Below are 20001 nucleotides of genomic sequence, written 5' to 3' on the forward strand. Positions count from 1 at the left end.
AAACTGTAGTGGTCTGTATGCAGGTGTCTTCAGCTAGGTATCTAAATTTCCATTGCAATGAATGTAGATTCACTTGTGCAGCAAAGTACACAGTGACTGCAGTGGGACATTAAACACCTGCTTGACATCTAAGGCCATGTAAGTGTCTGCACATCTAAATTTAGAGGCACAATTCACCTGTCTACATGCAAGCACAAATTTAAAGCAAGTTTAGGGTGATTGAGATACTGGCACAGGGTTGGTAGACATGTTTGTGGGAATCCTGCACTACTTCTGAGCAAAAGCTGGGTGTTATTTGACACATTTTGTAGAGTCCAAATGATAGGAGATGACTTTAGGATTTCAAACCCTACCAAATATGTCCCAAGCTGAATTTGTCTCACGTCTGCACTGGGATAGCAGTTCCACACAGACAGTTACTGTCACATGGCTAATGCGCAAAGAGCTGATTAAACAATTAATTCCTAGCCTGTAACGTCACTGTCCAAAACTGAGAATCTGAAATCTATCACTCAGCTGCCATTCCCCCTGAAGGCTGTTCAACTTCACTCTTATGGTAGTGTGTGACGTGAAAGCTGTGTAGAGTTCCAGAATTCATTTCATCAATACATAACATACGTTTCGACAGAATTAAAAGTTGAAAAAATCTAATTCCTAAATACTACCAGAATCCAGAAACAAAATATTCTTCTGGCTAAATCCCATCGGCATTCAGTACATACATTCTGAGAGTATATATAACATATACAAACAAAATTGGAGTATTCACCAGTGATGAGGGACAGCTTTTTTTTATAATGGCATTCAGTTAAAGATATGCCCATCATACAGCGGTCAGAACATGTGCCCCAGAAAAATAAGCAAGGAAAAGGGGACACAGAGCTGCTAGCTGTGAATCCCAGGTTCCATTGTCTCCAGGCTCAAGCTGTCCACGTAAGTGTTCTTCCTGCTTGAAAGTGGAGCAATGCTTTTTACTGCTTTTACAAGCTACTTTTGAGTAGATAAAAAAATGCAAGCCAGCAGTTTAGCGCTCCACTGAGCTGGATGCTGTAGGGATAGCTGTATTAAATACATGCACTGTAGCAGAGCCTTTCCATGGACTAATTTCTGACCAGAAAATTGGGAATTTTCAGACCAAAAAAAATGCAGTTCAAAAATAGCCAGATGCATACTGTGATGGTTGTGGAAGTGTTGCTGCCCAGGACACTGCTCTGGTGCAAAAGGCAGAACTGTGCCAGCAGAGCATCCTACACACCGACAGCCTCCCCACAACCTGAGTCACACCTGCTGGGTGGCACAGGCCCCAGCTTTGACACATTTCCCCAGACAGAGCACAGCTGTGAGCTCCTGGCTCCATGGCAGTGTGACACAGGCATTGTGGTCAGCATTTGGCTTCTCACGTTTACAGAGCTCAGCAGCACAAGCCTTGGTGTGAACAAATAACCTGCTATTTCTGTGCTGTACTCCCAACGCTGTTACTCGCCGGCTGTTTTTGGTTTCTTTCTTCCTGTAAATGACTCAGACTGGCTTTTGGGGAAGGGGGAAACCAAGCACCGAAACACTCTCACAGCTTTAACCTTACTTAACCCTCCCAGAAGCAAGAGGAAGTACAAAGCATTTTCACGAGCTGCGAACGGGCTCAGATCTGCTTTTGACATCTTGAGGAAGTACTGACTTGTGTGAAGCCAAAAAAAAAAAAAAAAAAAAAAAAGAGTATTTGCAGCCCTGGTGAACTCAAGCATTCACACACTGAAAGAGAGCCCACAAAGGGGAAAGGAGACGGACGGTCTGGGAACCGACAGATATGGGTGAAAGCCGCCTCAGCGACAACATAGGTGACACGGCGGCGAGCGCCTGAGGCAAGGCGGGCACGCCGGGCCCTGCGTGTGGAGGAACGGCTGCGCAGAGGTGCGGTACGCCGCGCGTTTCAGCCCGCAGGCCCCGTCGTCCTCGCGCGCCTCGCCCCCCTCGGCAGCAGGAGGCGGGTCCGGGGTGAGCCGCGCCCGCCCGGGGCCGACAGCTGGCGGGAGCCGTACGCAGCCACCGCGGGGCGGGCCTCCGAGTGCGGCGCTGGGCCGGGCAGGGCTGGGCCGCGCCGCGGCTGTCTCTGAGGCGCGGGGGATGGACGAGGGTCACCGCGGCGGGCACGGGCGACGGGCGGCTCAGGTAAGCCGGGTCTCCTCGTCCCCCGGCCGCCGGTGGGGGCTGAGGCGGCGTTCTTGGGTGGGAAGAAGCTCCCCTTACTGGGAGGGGAGCGGGGAGCCCCGCAGCCCCCGCGTTATTTTGATCTCCGCTCGGGTGTTGCCTTCCCCGGAGGGCTGCAGGGGGAAGCTGCCGCCTTTGTGCCCCCTTCTCAGTCCAGCCCTGGGTCCGCGGCCGTCCCTCTCCCTCCCTCCCCCCCCGTCCTTCCCGGGAGGGCTGTCCGGACGGTCCTGGGGGACGACGGCGATGCCGGGGGAAGCGGCCAACTGTTGCCTCGGAACGCGCCGCTTCTCTGCCAGCCCGGGCAGCGGGACCGGGTGGGGAGGTGAGGGGCGGGCGGGCTCTCCTCATGTGAGGCGCTCCGTCCGCAGAGCATCCGCGGTTCCATCGCTGGACACGGGCTGGGCCGGGCTGCGGCACCTGGCCGCGGACAGAAGGCAGCGAACCGGGTGCTGGGCTGTGACGGGGACTCGGAAGGCGGACGGAACGAAAAGGTCGCGGAGCTCCGCTGCCTGCGCTGCAGATGGGGGCAGGGGGCTCGCACGCCCAACTTGGGCTCTGCTGAAAACTTTCTGCGGCGGCTGCTGGCCGTGCCGGGAGCACGGCTTACTGGATGCTCCGTTTCGAGAGCTAGACGTGAGAACGGAGGAAAATGACGTTCGGTAATGTGCTGCTCATCGACGAATCGCTGTCAGTGCTGTGTTACGCTGAGCAGATATCGCGCTTGCATTTCTTCATCCCTAATTTAATTTCAAGACAGTTTAGCTTTAATTTTATTGCTCTGGGTTGTGTTACAGTAAGGCCCTGGTAATATATGATGCCAATGGATAAAACCAAACATTCCATAATTTGCGAGAAATGCGGAAAGAACTTCACACCCTTCCAGTGCCGTTGCTGAGGGCAGCTCAGCCTGCTTCCCAACCTGTTTCTGGTAGCTCTCCATTTCTATACAGATCATGTTTGTGCTTGGTTGTTGTTTACCAGCTCCTAAAGGCAGTGTGTGTGTGGAAAGGATAAATGGGGACAGGGGTGTTTTTGCTTTGCATTTCTTCTCCTCACCATCTGCAAGGTCAGGAGAAAAAAGAAAACAAAACTGAAAATGACTTTGACTGTGAGCTCTGCTTAGGTGGGGAGAGATGGAATGAGATGCACTTGTGACAAGAGGTTGCTTTGTGGGTAGAGTACCCTGCACATCCAGCACTGGTATATGAAAATATCCCAACTCACACTGCACAGAGAAGAACTAAGATAATATTTACCTTTTCTCAATATGCTGTCTTTTATATCTTTGTAACGTATATATGAACAGCAGAACAGCATGCTGTTTTGTTTTTTTTTTTTAGGGAATAAACTTGGCAGTTTCTTATGTTGGATCCTGCTTTCTTGTAAGCCACCACCCCCTCACCAGGCCCAAAATAAAAACATGTCATAAAGTGCTATAGCTCCTCAATTTCACTCTCCTAGAGTAGATTTTAAGAATGTCTTAATGAAATGAAATTACAGATAATGGGATTAGCATGAAAGGCTTGACTTAAGTTTATGAAGAGCATAAGGTAACAGCTAAGAATGAAATTCCTCAGCTGCATGTTGAACACTGTAGTGTAGTGTACCTGAATGTTAAGGTTTCACTGACATGTAAACTATAGCAAGCATAATAGAGGCTCTCTGGATTATTTGCATGGTTTCTTAATGACTGTCCAAAATTTTATTGTATTCTGCTCTTTACTTTTCACTGTCCCTACGTACTGTTTATGCAGTCGCATATGGCTGTGAACTTCTTTATTAAAAACAAAAAATAAGCAAACCACAAGTAATTAAGAAGACAATGTATGCCAGTAATTAGAATGAAAAATACTTGATTAATTCACAAAGGAAAATGGTGAAGTTCTAGGATACTACTTCATAGTTACTGTCAGCAGATGCCATTTTGCCATAACAGTGAGTCTGTTAGTGTATTTTATAGTACTGGGAAGATAATTCATTGTTAATATGCTTAGTTTGTCTTCATAACATTGTTTTTAACACAGTTTTGTTAGGTTAAAATATGTTGTCCTCAGCAGCTTGGTAATCTCATAAAGATGTCAAAGTTTGCATGCGTAGTATGTTGCTGATTTCTACAGGTTATGTGTTACACAAAATTAGTGGTTAAAAATGTATATTAAAAATAGACATAATCTAGATGAATAATAGTTCTAATACTCTATCAGAAACCATGTTGTATAGGTACAACAGGCACTTTATGTAAAGGCACTTTAAGTAAGACTTCTTTAATTGATTTTATATATATATTTCCAAATACCATCTTGTTTGGAATTTTTAGGGAAAATGGGAATCACTGGCATTGTTTAATACCAGATGCATGATGCACATCGGAGAACATGAACTTGATTGTTCAGTTCACATTTTGTACGGAACAGAAAAATAATGTTTTAAATCCAGAACTTGTATGCAATCCAGACATCATTAAGTCTTCTGTTAAATCTCTGGAAACAGACTTAGTATGTCACTGTGAGCTGTGGTATCAATGGACAGAGGAATATGTGCAGTAATAATGCATACAAATTTGAGGGAGCCAAAACCTCATAGTGTTTCCAGTGTAATGAATTCAGTATGTATTTGGATCTGTTTCAGTGTTATCAATCATTCTTTTAGCAGTGCTTTCTACTTACATTATCTATGAATGCAAAACAGTAGCATTAAATCAGGGAAAACAGTTTGAGAGGCATGAATTAAAATATTTAATATATGGGACAGCTTGTGAGTTGCAAAAAATACGGTCATAAATTTGAATTTTGCTGTTTAAATTGAAACTGTAATAGGAGCTGCTAGGCATTCACGTATGAATGATGATGAAAGCACTGCGAGTGATGTGAGATGTATAGGTCTTAATTCATGCGAAGCACTGATTTTACCATTCTTATGTTTTCACAGGACTCCAATCCATACTTGCAATTAAAATGAAAAACATGTGCCTTATTTTTCTGTCCTCGTATACCATCTGATAAAGATTGATGATTTGGTAGCAGTCATTGCTTGTATGGCAAAAATATCAGAAATGGGACAAATTATAAGATGGGTATGAGCTGGGAGGAGGAGGGTACTGAGACACTGATATTTAAAAGATCTGTATTATTAAGGATTTTAAATGTTTAGAAATGTTCTCATGAGCAATATCTTCACATTTCCAGACTTACTTCCATTCAATAATACTTATTTTTGTAAGCCAGCAGCTGAAATATTCTAGTCTAATTGACAAGCCTGTCAATAGAGGGTATAGCCAGTGCTCTGTGCAAACTTTCTGTGAATCTTAGACTTCTTTTTTTTTTCTTTTCCTGTTCATTATTTTATTTCTGAAGGGCTGTTTGGAGTGACAATGACTTTTAAGAGCTTAGGTTGGGTGAATGGCACAGCAAAAAATGGAGCTAAAGCCTGAACCTATTTTCAATAAATCTTTGTAAGAAATTTGTGCATCTTGAAAAATGTGAGCAATTCATTTTGAAGGATCCATTAGCAATGCAACACGTGGTGTTATTTATGCCTCCCACAAATGCCACTCTGGTTTTGTCAGTCTTGAGTTTATAAATGTAACCCCTAAGTTTACAGTCCTCACATCTGTTGAACAGCATCAGTGTATCGTGAGAGTTGTCATATATGGACTACATGATGAAATATGTTCTATGATACTGGGATCTGGCGTTTGGTCCCCTATTTATCTGTGGTGAGCTCTGAAAGACTGAGTCATAGCTGGGTGCTGAAGTTTGCACGCTTTAATAATGCTGTGGAGGTGGTTTGGTGTTTGGGGATACGTAGCCCTGCACTGATTTATTTTTTTTTTAGGTAACAGCAATCCTGTACTGTCCTATAGAACTCTGGTACACACACATTCAAGTTGTTATTAGAAGCTTTTAAATATAAATATATATATAATTTATGGAATTTTGGAGGGAAAGTCTGTCTTCTTCTTGAATTACAACTTGAATTCATAAATTATTTGAGTGGCCTGTTTTACAATTAGATGCCTTAAAGCTGGTGATGGTGTTCTTAAAACTCCTGTGTGATAGCACTCTGCTATCTGTATTTTTTTTCTGTCGAAAAAATGAGAAACATGGAACTTCATTTGTGCATCCGTTCAGCACTGTTATTGCCAGGACTGTTCTGGAGAATTCTATCTCTCTTGCACCTGACTGCTTTTGGCACCTGCAGACAGGAGTGTTCCCACTGGATTTGAAAGCCTTGTTTGGCTAAGAAATAAATAAGAAGTGCAAACTATTTATTTAAACTAAAGGAAAAAGAATTTGCAGTGACTTTTCTTTCTTCCCTCCTCTTATTATTTTCGTTGATGCATGAGGTGCATCAATTAACTATGAGGTGCAAGCTTGTTTCTATGTCCCATTTTCAACTTGAAGTAAGTTAAGCTCACAGCTCTGTCTTCCCAGGAGAGTACAGCAGACAACATCTCATAAACTGTTCTGTAGTGGTAAGAAACCTTTATTTCACATGCAGTGGTGTTAATTAGGCCACAGGAAGGGTGACATGTCCTGTGATCAAGGCATTCATCTGAGGTGAGGGAAATCTGATTTTCATGGGTTTTTCATTCTTTGATCCAGGAAATACTCAATTTCATACCATCAGTGGGTGTAGTCTAGAACAGACAGTGGTCTGTTGGCTCTGCCCTGGCATGTGGACGTGTGACTGTGAGCCAGCCTTGTAGCCCCGAGACCACTTACCACCTGGTGCTTTTACTTCCTTCATGGTTGCTTTGCTGATGTTCTTAAATTGCTCTATGGTGCTCCAGGGTGTGCTCTTGCCTTGTCATCTGAAACTTCAGAATTATCTGACTCCTTCCCTCATCAGTTTATGAAAGGGATGACTTTCTGTTTTACTCCAGGAGAGGCTTGAAGGTTTTAAAACCTTTTTTTAATAACATAACATACCTCTTGAGCTTCCAAGTGTAAACTGCAGGCTTCTCAACTTTGTTTCCTGTTGGGTTAGAGGGCTTCCTGCTTACCATCCCAGTTACTTAAAGTTCATAACTGAAATTACTGTAGCCATGATTAGAATTCTCATGAGAGTCCATTTTTGTGCTTCTATTCTCATATTAACTAGTAAATCTAAAAAAAGTTTAGATTTTGGAGAAGATAAAGTCCAGAATTTGGCACGTATGCTGTGATTACCTTCCAAAAATAGTCGTTATTTTGGAGTGAGGACATGATTTGAACATAGTTTGATTCAGTTGCCTGACACAATCGTCTGAGATGCTTTATGATGTCCACTGTATCCTTGGGTAGAAGATTCAAGAAGTAGAAAAAAACCACGTCCTGCTTGGTGAAAAGTCTGCTGGGCAGCTTGGATGTTGTATATAAAGTTGATGCTGAGGATATTTCATTTAGCACTTGTTACCTACACAGCTGAACTGAGCCCAGAGCGTAGAATCACAGCATCTCAAAAACCATGTAGTTACAACCTCTAAAGACTGCTGTGTGCTAAGGTTACTCTTTTATAGGCTGAATGTGTTTACATTGGGAAGTAGTGGGAAGGGATGCTTTTCTTGTTTTTCGAAGTCACTTCAAAGAAAACTTACTTTCTGTTTTCTTTATTGCGTGTGTGTTTGGTAAACAGCCTGATCATTCTCATTTTCATTTTGCAGCAACCCCACATTAAGTCTGGGAGGCTAGCTTGAGTTAATAGCTTTCTGAGAAGGGAGCAGAAAGTATGTCTTCTGGTTTCTCTTATGCATATTAATAGTGGGGAGCTGTGGGGCAAAACTTTATTACTATCAGCTGTTGGCTGATAGGGAAATGCTGAGTGGTGGTACCATTATGAGCTGATCCTCTCTCATGTCAGTTGATTCCAGAATTGTATTTAAACAGCCATCGTAAGAGATGTGCAGTGGTATTTATCATTTGGTTTGTTACTTGGTACAGCTGACTTGCTGTTCCTAATTTTTTGGAGGTTTTCTGCTTTGGGATTTGGGGGAGGGAAAAGATTTATTGTAATAATTCTCAGTTGTGCAAACCTGTTTAGGTTGTAGAAGACTAGATTGTTGAATTTGTTGTGCTTCATTTCCGTGGCGAATCCGATTTTGTATCAGTTACGCTTCCTCCCACCCACATATACATAGTCTGACTTCTTGTACTGCATTGTTTGACAAGTTCACAGTGCTTTACTCAAAGGATCACCTGTAGACTGCTGGTGACGCCTTTAGTTAAGGATTTCATTATGAATACGTGCATCTTTGGAAGTTTCTGGAAGCAAGACTTTAGCCATGTTCCTAACAACTGATTGGCAGGGGAGGAAATGGGAACTGGCATTTTGCAACCATTTTTCCTGTATTTTTATTATTAAAGCATAAATACCCTGTAGGACTGGAGCACTTCCCTCATCCTCTCAAAATACTGTAATAAAGCAGAGCTCTGTAATATCAATTACTGCAGGGACGGTTTGTGATTCCAAATGAGAGCATGACTGGGAAGCTGGAAAATGAGTCTCTCAAAATGTGTTTCGTGCTCTGAATACATGAGAGGTCTTGTTGGAGTGCAGTGCTGAGGGTTTATATTTTTAATTAGAGAAGATGTTACGGAACAGTAAGTGGATTTTTTTTATCAATGCTTTTTGTACTCAAGAGGAAAATAGAAAGTGTTTCCTAATTTTGAATATTCTGGGGTTATGCTGCCTGTAGAACAGGTTTGTATTTCTGCAATTAGTTAGGCATAGTATTTTAAATTTTGTATCCAAAAGACATGGAGAGAACATACATGTGATAGGCCTTAGAAGTACGGATAATGTTTTTGCCCATGTTTATACCGTGAGACAAAACTGATTGTGGTCTGACTACTTAGGCCTTTGTTTTTCTGTGGTTTTGATTCATTGCAGCACAGACAGTATCATTTGTCCTTTACTGAACTAAAAGTAAATCTGCCTAAAAAATCCCCTTTTGTTCTGCTGCTGAGGAACACTGTGGGCTGCCAAATCCTGGCGTCTGACTCACCACAATCGTAATAAAGTGTCTGTACTTCTGCAACTGCAGTTATTCTGTGTTTTCTAATAAGGCAAAGGGACACCTACACGTTAAAATACTACTTCTTAAAAATACATGCCTTGTTTATACTGAAAGAGCATTTCATCAGAAAATGACTAAGTACCTACTGGTGATACTTAAAAGCTTCCCAAGAGTAAGCAATAATCTTTAACAATAACCAAGATATATTTACATTTTTAACAAATTTCATTTTCCATGTAATAGCAGTGATAGACTGTTTTGTCAGTGAACTTCATGCACTTGGTTATAAAAAAAAAAAAAAAAAAAAAAAAAAAGCAGGATAATTTTAATTTTTTGGCCATCTGATCTGACCAGATAGTGATCTGATAACTGGGAAGACTGTTTCCTTCCTTCAAAAAGAAAAAAACAAAAAACAAAAAACAAAACAAAACAAAAAAAAACCTTATGGACAGAGACTGACCTGGCCAGTGCTTATCTATGTTATTAATTTCTGGTGCGTGGGCTGCAACCCAGCAAGCGTAACTGTGTAATTGAGTTCAGTTGTTTGCAGGGTGAGTTCCAAGAAAGGCAGTCAAATAAAACATGGAATGATTTCTCATCAGCTGAGGAAAAGAAGGTGGTTCTGAGTCAATGACAGGTACGTGTGAGGCTGCCAAATTAAGCACCTGATTGCACAGAGCATATCTGCTACCCAGCTGGCCTGGGTGATGCACCCAGCTGCCGGTTGTTGGAGAGGAAATGGGAATTACTACAGCTTCTTGATCTCATTACCTGTATGTGGTGAGGAAATGTGCTTTCTTATTTCTCGATTCTTCAGCTTTTTGTAATTAGGAGTCCTCTCTTACAATTTAAAATTTTAGCTGTTTTGATTAGCAGCGATTTTTTTTTTTTTTTTTCTATTGATAGACCAATGTTGGGTTTTTTGTTTTTTTGGGTGTTTTTTTTTTTTTTTTGCCTTTTTGCTTGATTAATAAGGAGTGTTGTATGTTACCTTTTCTGAGTTTTCTGCTAATGATATTTCAACAGTTTACTTGAAAAGACCAAACTGCGTCACGTCATTTGTATCTTTCTCCACCTCTGCCCTCTGCACACATGTTTGGTGCTGAACAAAAAATGAAGTGCACAAAACTGGGAGTGGGAGCTGGGCACAAGGCAGGGTACAAAGCACAGAGAAATATATGAGTAGAAAATACGATAGTTCACAGGAATGCATTTTAATTGCTGCTCTGAGTCATACTATCACTACAGCTGTTTCAGAAAGAAGACATTCATATGCTAATGGTAGGACATTCACACGAGGAAAGATGACGTTTGATAAGCAAACACAAATATATTACACAACTCTCTCTTAGTGTTTAGTACATTCTCTGGTTCAGTAAGCATGAAATATTCTATGATGTAATTATGTATGCCTTAGGTAAATGGCAATTGGTTCATGGCATGCTTCTTTCAGGGTGTATATTCTTAATTCACTTTGGTAGGAAGGAGTGAGTAGCACTGAGCTTCTCGGTTCATGTGGCCGCTCAGTCCTGCTTGTGGAGCTGACTTCCTTTCTCTTTTTTTTTTTTTTTTTTTTTTTTCTCCCATAAAAGGAGAAAAGTGCTGCCATATGACTTGCTTCAGAGAGAGGATCACAGAAGGAGGAGCTGGGGGGAGATTATTCAGGTAGCTTTGTTTCTTGCACTGTTTCACATGCTGTTGGACATTCTGCTTTCCATGTTTAATTTCATATAACTGTCAGAGTACGTGGTAGTGTTCCCTTCAACTGACACTGAAATAAAACATTTCATTCTTAGAATTACTTTTTTGGTGTTTCTTTTTTACTTTGTTTTTTATGTGTGTGTGCTACACGGGTGAGAGATTCTAAAGGGAGGCTGAATATAAATGTATTTAGAATGAAGAAGAAAAAAAAAAACAAACCCACATTTCTCTGGGATTAGGCTGTCCTCCAAACCTGCAGAAATGTTCCTTTCCTGCTGGTGATTAGAAGAATGACTGTGCGGTATTCTGCTATCTCGTGCCAGTGACTGTAGACAGGCATGCCTAAGTTTACTGCTTAATTTTGTACTGTTAAAAGTTCATTTTCCATTCACAAGAGAACAAAATATTCAGGGGATTCACTGAAGACTTGCCCAGAACTGAAATCTGGAAGTCTCAGTGCTTTTCCAGGACTGGAGGTCTTGTGCCCACTTACTCTGGAATCTTACAGTAACTTTCAGCAAGTGTTTTCTTTGTGATGCTTTCTAACAGAAAGTATCATCCTCACATTGAGGGCAACATTGTCGCCACAGGGTGAAAACAAATAGCTCTAAAGTGCCACCAAGATTCTGCCCTGGTTTACCGGGTAGTGTTTTTTTTTTTTATGTTTCAGTATCTAAGTGTACAGCCAGAACCAGTCTTAATCTGTCAACTGCAGCCATGCTCCCTGCTGATCTCCTCAATGTACTTTCAAAGCCATCTCCAAGTCAATCCATAGTATTGATTTAATTTGGTTCCAGCCAGTTGTACATTCCCTTTACTTGCTGATGCTTTGAACCAATTTGACTAGGAAGCATCTAAATAAGCCTCTCTCTTCAAGCTCAGTCTAATGCAACATGTTTAATTAGAAAAGACAGCAGGATGGATCTACCTGTGGAAACCAAAATAGTCTTTTCTTTCACAGCTGTGAAATTAAAGCTCTTTGACCTAAACGTTTACTTTTTTATGGAACAAAAACTTTTTTCAGGGAGTCTAAAGGCAACTGGAGAGAAGTAGTTACTGGTATTGAGCAGTTTTTTCATAGCTTTGTCTTTTTTCTAATGTCACTGTAGATATTCTGGACTGCATGTCAGAGAAAGAGAAAAACGGCCCAGTGATTTTGGAGTTAAAATCCATCTTTCTGACAAGATGGCTTAATACATTTTTTTCCACATCAGAACTAGGATTTAGGCCAAAATCAGTGAGAAACAGATGCCTTCTTCATGACAGCAATGCAATTGTCACTGAGATTTAATGAGTTTGTTACTTCACTTACGTGGTGTGGCTTTTGTTGTGTTTTAGGTTTTTTGATCGTTTCTTCTGGAAGATCTGATAGTTTTCTGGTTAATTGGAGTGTAATGATCTTTGTGTACGTGCTCATAGGATTTGCTCCTGTCAGTGCTGGGGTAGATGAGGCATTTCTTCTCTCTCTTTGTAAGACAGAAGTACCTGTAGCTCAAGGTTCTACGATTGAAGTACTCCCAGGTAAATGGGCATAGAGGAGTTCATTGTCTGGAACAGTTACACTGGGCAGAGAATGAGAATAACTTTCAGAACTTAGTGAACTGGATTGGCAGCCAGTGGTCCAGTGAGTATCAACATTGGGGTAGGTTTCACAGCATAATAGGCAATTTTGACGGTGCTGCTACATTTTAAGGCAATTTCAAGGTAAGCAGAGCTGAGACCAGGAGAAGCACAGATTGGGGTAATTTATAGGTATGCAGTTATGAAAGATATGCACGTTTTTGCACTCGCAGTAATTTTTCATTATCTTGTGTCACTGGGTAATGTGGCTTACATCTATGCAAAGTTTAAAACACATTCTTCCTCACTATAACAGTCGCGTCCACTTTGTGCCAGAGTAGTGAGCATTTCCCTTTGGAAAAATGTTATATGCTTTTGTTGTGTTCACAAGGACTGTTGCTTGTGTTACTTTATATTTTAATTAAATCTTAATGCTTTTGATTTGCATTTGCATGATAAATAACACATTCTGGGTTTCTGATTTAGAATAAATCTGTGAAGATACCAGCGAGTCTATGAATTAATGAAGAAAGCACAGCAGATTATTTCATGAAACACTAACCTTGCAAAGTGTATGACTTGTTTCCTTGCCCACCAGGCACGGACTTGCAGGTCAAGGTTGGAGAAGCAGAGTCCCAGCTGCTGCACGTTGGCTAATTGTCAGCAGAGCTGTGCCCACTTTGTGCTAGCTGACGGGCTGGACCAGTACTCTGCTGGCAGATATCCAGGCTTGCTAAAAGGAAGAAGTTAAATGTTCTTCTTCAGTCTTACCTGAACATAAATAAATTCAAAACGTAGAGAGTGCTAATTTTCACCTGCACTGCACATAATACACCTGGAAACAAATAGTCAACTATTTTACGTGTATTTCTTCATTTGAAAGTACATTTGAAAACAGCAGCCTAGGTGAAGGCGTGATATTAGAACTAGAAGCCATCATGCCTGGAGAAGGTGACCTGTTGATTCTGAAGTACATTGGCAACTTATGGAATTAAACTCCAAAATGAAGTTCTCCAGGAACAACTGGGAACTATAATCATGATACATGTTTATAGTGGGATCTAAACAAGGAGTGGATATGGCATGTGCCTGTTTGTACTGCTAAAATTTAATACTGATCCTGACACACTTTTGTCCTTTGCCAACTAACACTCTCCCACATTGTGCCCAAGCATAGTTCTGGGGTTAGTATAGACAGTGGACCATTTCCAAAAAGCTGTTTGGATCTGAGCAGGCTGTTCTGGAGGGACAGGATTTTAATTGCACAGCCACAAACTGTACCATGCTAGCTGGTGCCAAGCTCCAAGCATGGCTATTTGCCCTGCTCTGATTTCTGTTATATTTGCAGCCTCAAATCCTGCTTTTCAGGAAGCTGGGATCTGAGAGCTCCTGCAATGGCAGGAGTTTCTGCAAAGAAATAAAATCAGTCAAATCTGAAGCTGAGAACCTGTCTAAAGCTGGAAAAATAATCCACAGCAACCTTAAATCTTAAAATAATTGAGTTTTGTATTGTTTGTACGAGAAAAGCCCAAGGGAACAAACAGGTAACGAGTCATTTTAAAAGTTATATTTAGAAAAATATATATATGAAAAATAATTGTCTGGCATTTTAAATCAAAATGAGTAAATTAAATGTAAGCAGATGGCACTTGCAGTGTCCTCTGACCTCCTGATAATAGTGTAAAACTTATTCCTTTCCTAAGTTCTGCCTTCTCTTAACCAAAGTAGTACAACTTGCTAATACTAAACTGAATTTGAATGATTTAAGTTTTCCCAGGGGAATCTGTTTCAAGAAAATGTCTCAACTCTTTAATTGTCTGATTGCCTCTTGTCAAGTAGGTGTAAGTCTAACTTTGTATTTTGCAAGAACTAATGAGTTGATTTCTTTATTTTTATTATTTTTTTTTAAGCAGCATTAAAGCTATTAGCAACCTAATGTCTTAACAAAGTCTGGCCCACTGGCAACTTATGAATTGCATGTAGTCTGTGGTGTGCTTCCATCTGTCTCCCAGCCTCTTTGCTCTAGGAATAGTTGTGTGATTAGTGAAGGCTGCCTAGTGAACTCAGCACCTGTCTCTCCACCTGGGATGGACCATGATTAGACATCTCTGGTCCACAGGAAGACAGTATGGTGGATGCTGCTTTCTGGGCTGGAATTCCTGATGTTGATGATGACGAGGTCATGTGGAGGAAGCAACAAGACTTAGATTAGGTGCTGCTGCTTAGTGGTGTGAACTGCCGTAAGATCTCCATCTTGCCATCCATCTCTCTCATCTTCCTGCACAATATTTACGTACTACCAGCTTGATACGAAAGGTTTTAATAAGCCTGTGTTTCTCACTATACACAGTGCTGCTTTCTTTCCTTTCCCCCCTCTTCCTCCCCCCCATGAAATAGAGATTTGTAATTTTGTTTTGGAACTTGTACTTTCTACTTTTGGTGTGAATGAGTTCTAATATGTGAAATAATACTGCGGTTGCATTGTTACAATTCATAGCCTGACCTCTCTGTTACACGTGACATCTCATTTAACTCCAGTGTTTCAGTTTTGAACTGCAACTTTTTGTAGCCCATTTGCAAGTAGAATTAACTTGGCATCTTTACTATTAATGCTTTATTGAATCCTGTTCATACAGTCTTAATTATTTCTTGCACAACAGGAAACTTTCAGAGTAACAGCTGTGTTTTGCCTAAAGTTTGAATTGGTTGTGAACTGTTACTGCTCAAATCCCTGAGTGTGGAATAAGTGTTAGCGCCAGCAGGGCCCCCAGACTACTGCTCTGACTTCGTGCTTCATTTCATAAATGCCTTTTGACTAGAGATAATTTAATGTGGTCTTACCAAAGCAGTGTAGAACTTTTTCTTCTACGTTAATCTGTGATGATTTTCCTCCTTGTTGACCTCCTTCCTTTAAACTGGCATTCAGGGTGGTTGACTTTTTTTGTTGCGGTTCTATGAGTAAGCAGCAGTGTGTATTTGCTTCTGCGCATTTTCATTACGCTGGTGTTAAGGAAGCGATGACTTTGTGTTCTTCCTGACGCAAGAATTCTCATGCTGAAAAGAACAGTTGTTCAGTGATATGTTTGTTCACTCCATTTGAGTCACAGTGTTGTAGGGAATATACTGGTGTTCACTTATTAACATTTTTAAGGTGGTGTTCTATGATTCCCTTGGCTCTCCTCTGGAAGGCTCTGATAGCAATCTGATTGTTTATCTCCACTTCTAAAGGAACATTGTGTTAAAGAGCAAAATCAGAAAATTGGAAGCTCTTTCAATTAGAGTAGTTTATTTTCTCTCTGCCACTCAGTGCCATCTCCATCAGCCCAAATGTTTCAGTAAACTTGCCTTGCAGGCCATTCCATGCATTTATTGCTAGCTGAACAAGATGTGCCTTCTGGCATCTACTTGTTATTTTTTACATGCCTGTTGCATACCCCTTTGTTGTGTTAGCTTTACTGAACTGGACTGGCATTGTTTTCACTAGACATTTGATTATTTTTTATTTTTTTTTTAATTTTTAATTAGGATCAAAAGACATTTGGATATCGAGAATAAGTTTTTTAGAAGGTTAAAAAGGCTTCTACAGCATAAAGCAGGTTTTGTTAAAAATCTAATACAGTGCTAGCTCGTAACTGAGTTGTACTTAGAACAGTTAGTATAAACAGAAAGCTTGCTGTAGTTTCATGATTATGCTGAACAGGAGGTACTTCATTATAGTTGCTGGGCTTTGTTTCAAAAACTTGGTTTTTCTATATAAAAATGTATTTGGACTTCGTAAGTAACTGTTCTAGTCCAGCCAGTCTGTAAGCTTCTAGTAAACTTTATGCCTGCTGTAGGAGAGCTCATTTTTTCCTGCGTTGTCCTTTTTTTGTGAGAATAAGAGAATTGTTTGACAAATCTGCTTTGCTATCCATCAATATATGGAAATGGTCAGCATATTTGTAATTCAAGAAAAACTCACTTACCTTTCTGTGTATCTACAATGGATGTCAAGGTTTCCAGTTCACATCACCTGTACAATTCGGGATGACTCCTGTTCTGAACATAGAGATTTTTTTTAAAACAATCCAGTTAATTTGTTTTGCATTACACCAATTCTGAAGTTTGTCATATGTTTTGTCTTCTGTTCTTACATCATAACATCATTTTTCATTTCTTACAGCAGCTCTTCATTCCATACAGACTAGATTTTTTTTCTGTCCCAATGATTCCAGCAATTCTTTATCTTAATTAATTTGGATGAATTGTTCTATAAATAATTAATTTCTTGAAAAGCATCTCTGTTCATATGTTTTACTGGAATTCTGAGAGACACATCCTATACATTTAGAGGGAATGTAGTAGTTGTTGACTGTTGAATTGTGAACTTTGTAGTCCTCTTTTCATTTAATACTTTCAAAAAGAAGTGGGAATTTAGCAGCTTTTTTCCCTCACTAATGCACTTCTCTTTTCTTTCTCGTGATACTGGGTTGTGAATTCAATTAAACTCTGTTGCCCCTGGCGTCAGTGGCTGAAAATGTCTGTTTTTTCAAATTGATTTCTCCTGATGATGGGTCTAATAAGTACAGTTCTGCGGATGCCTACTCTGGCATGAGATTTTTAATTGATTAATTAATGTATTTGTTTAGAGTTAAGGTGCTTATCTATCTAGACTTTCCTCCGCTTTCTCAAACTGATTGAGGATTTTTTTTGTTGTTGTTTCTCGTCTCCAAAGCAAGTAAATACAGTGTTGGAATAGTCTGTGCTGGACCTGCCCTTTCAAAGCTAAACTCTAGCTTTTCTTTCCTTTTTTCATCAGGCATTCAAGTTTCACACTCCTGTTTCTTTACCTGCACAGTGGAATCCTTTCTTACCATATTCATCCTTTCTATTCTACCAACTTCACTTTCTCTCATCCCGTGTTGTGAATTGCTTTGTTTTAGTTCAACGTGAATCTTGCTCTGTTGTGGCTTGACCACTCTTTTCAGTTACTCTTAATGACACAAAGTTTGGAAAGTAGCTAAACGCTCAGTAGCTGGAGTTAACACGAAGCCCTAAGTGAGATAAAGTGAGATACCCTCTTTGAAACTTTACTTGCTCACTTAGTGCTGAAGTGACTGAATCCTTCAGATTTGTCCTCAGTGTCAGCAGGTCAAGAGGAAAGGGGTGATGATTTCATGCATCTTTAATCAGTAGAGGCTGTGGAAAATTATGGTAGCTGATGCTGTCTGTGCCTTATAGGGCTGGAGGGTCAAAAAACTTCTGTTGCTTTATCATTGCTCCAGAGGAAATTGTAGTTTTCTGGGTTCTGTGGGTTTTTTCCAGACTCTTTTCTGTCCGTGGGTGTTCCTGTTTTGCCTGTTCACTGATTCCTCTTTCTTGGCTTCTTTCCCACGAGTTGTGAAGTTAAAACAGTAGAAAGGTTTTATCGATTCCTATTATTCAGTTCCTTGTAACTCTCCATGGAAACAGTTAAAACTGCTGAGAGTCATCCAATTTAACTCTACAGGACCTTCCTAAGCTCGGTGTGAGCTTTTTTTGGTATCCTAACCCTGTGAACAGTAGTTCACTATCCTGGTGCACTGTACTATGATAATTGACCTTTTACTTCGGGGTTAACGCACAAGAGAAGATACGTTCTCATTGCTTTTTAAAAAAGAAAAATTACTATAATGTTTTAAAGGCACTAAGGTAACTTTTTTAAAATTATTATTTTTACTTATTAATTTAAACTTTCATTAATAACTATTCTTGTATCAAATTTTAAAATTCACAGGTTGCCATCTCTCTCTAAGTATCAGGAAGGCTCTGGATCATCTTCAACAAGGTAGGAATCAGTTCAGGTGCTTTCAATCTTGCACAGAAGTTGTTGAGCAGATTCAAACATCACAAATAATAAATGAATCAACCTCCTTTGAATGGCATCTTGTTATCCAGTTTTACTGTTGCACCTAACTGCTGCTTTCAATGCTGCACTGGCATAATATTCCTGCTTTGTGGCTTTAATTGTTTTTGGGTTTGGGGTTGTTTTTTTGTGGGTTTTTTTTGGTAGAACAAAAAAATGAGAATTTTTCTCTCTGTGTACTTTCTTTTCATTAATGCTACTGTTTGCTTTAAGTCATTTCACTGTTGCTATTAGGTTTTCTGTTTAGACTTTGGAACAGAATCGGCCTAGATTGAAAATGTTAAAAAAAAGTTAAAAAAAAATCCTAATATTGTTATAATTTAGGCCTTTTCCTGCTGCTTTTTTTTCAGCTCTTGACCACATTCCCATTAAATTGATTCAAAAATAAATTTTGTATCCCCTCCACTGCTACAGAACTAGAAAAGAGAGAATTTGCAGCCGGCAGCATAATAAAGCAATGCTGAGAGTACATTTTTTTTCCCTAGAGAAGGGGAGTTCCCTGACTTGACCAGCTGCTAATTGGTATAAAGGTTTGTTTACTCAAAGGAATTATTCCTAATTAGTTCTCTGTGTGGGTGCTGTACTTGAGAAATTAGAGTTTCATTCTGATTTAATTTAATCTGTCTTTATAATGAATTATAGTACTTTGTAGTGAGGTATTTCGTTTTGGGTGAAGATAAAAAAATGCTACATCACTCCCTGAGCTTCAACAGGGGATTCTTCTTTGGAAAGTGTTGAAAAACTTTTATGTTTTGAAATGAACAAAAATCTGTAGTTAGATTAGGTATGATTTTAGCCATATCTTTATAAGTACAGCCACAGAAACATAACCATGAAATTGTCCATACCAAAACTTAATTCAGCTGATTTATGGATCTAATGAACTTCCATTTTTCCCTATTCATTAGAATAGTGAATGAGAATATTTGTGAAAAAGACTGCGTGTGGAGCCATATTAGCAATGTTGAGGGCATGGCTGAAATGGAAGTTCTCTTCCTGTCTTTAGCAGATTACTTTCTCTTAAGTTGGTTTCAACTTTTTAGTTGGAGCAAACTTACACTGCTGTAAATTATTTTATTTAGGGAGTTGTAAAAGTGATGTAAGAGCCAGATCTCAGGAATAGTTGTCCCTATAGTTCCTTATGAAGTACCTAATCCACGTGTGTTCTTCTCAGCTTTCTTCCCACACGTTTTCCAAAGGAAATAATCACTGTTGATCATTTAAATTTCATTCTTTATTTTGGAAATTTCAGAAGAGACTGGAAACTTCATTTATGAATTTAAATCACTTCAGGTTAACTTCTTTCAGTGTAAATATTGCTCTAAATAAATACAGCCATAAATAAGTAAGCAATTATTTACTTAGTGTGTACGTATAGCTGTACACTAAATAGCTGTTATAATGTTCTGGAAATGTGTTATTTTCGTTATTTCATTATTATTTTTTTTAATTCTTAATGTAATGCATAATAGTACCAGTGAGTATTGTATTCCTGTGGCTGTACAATCTCGATAACTGCACGTTAAAAAATTGAAATTAAATTGAATTTGTTCTGAAGAATTATATAGCATAAAAATTAAGTTAAATATCTGACCTCTTCAACCTCGCAGGAATTTTTAATGGAATTACTTTATAGATATGTGGATACTTCATA

At 39.8% G+C, this 20001-nt stretch overlaps 1 protein-coding gene across 9 annotated transcripts in view; it reads left to right on the plus strand.

Moving 5' to 3' along the window:
• Positions 1-2079: 2079 nt before the first annotated feature.
• Positions 2080-20001, plus strand: part of CYRIA (CYFIP related Rac1 interactor A) — a 53080-nt gene continuing 35158 nt past the window's right edge. For 2 of the 9 annotated variants that reach the window (XM_042890452.1, XM_042890422.1), the window contains exons 1-2: positions 2086-2166; positions 18219-18269. Coding sequence is in view for 4 of the 9 variants with exons in the window: in XM_042890392.1 (XP_042746326.1) it covers positions 10812-10867; positions 18219-18269 (107 nt within the window). In the remaining 5 variants the exon portion in view is untranslated. Of the gene's footprint in view, positions 2167-2723; positions 2865-10795; positions 10868-18115; positions 18134-18218; positions 18270-20001 lie in introns of those variants that run through there. The other 7 variants (XM_042890437.1, XM_042890446.1, XM_042890392.1 and 4 more) reach the window with 7 other exon arrangements.

This window comes from Lagopus leucura, unplaced genomic scaffold (assembly GCF_019238085.1).
Source record: "Lagopus leucura isolate 7727_CA_CO unplaced genomic scaffold, USGS_WTPT01 Super-Scaffold_73, whole genome shotgun sequence".
NCBI classification, from domain to species: Eukaryota; Metazoa; Chordata; class Aves; order Galliformes; family Phasianidae; genus Lagopus; species Lagopus leucura.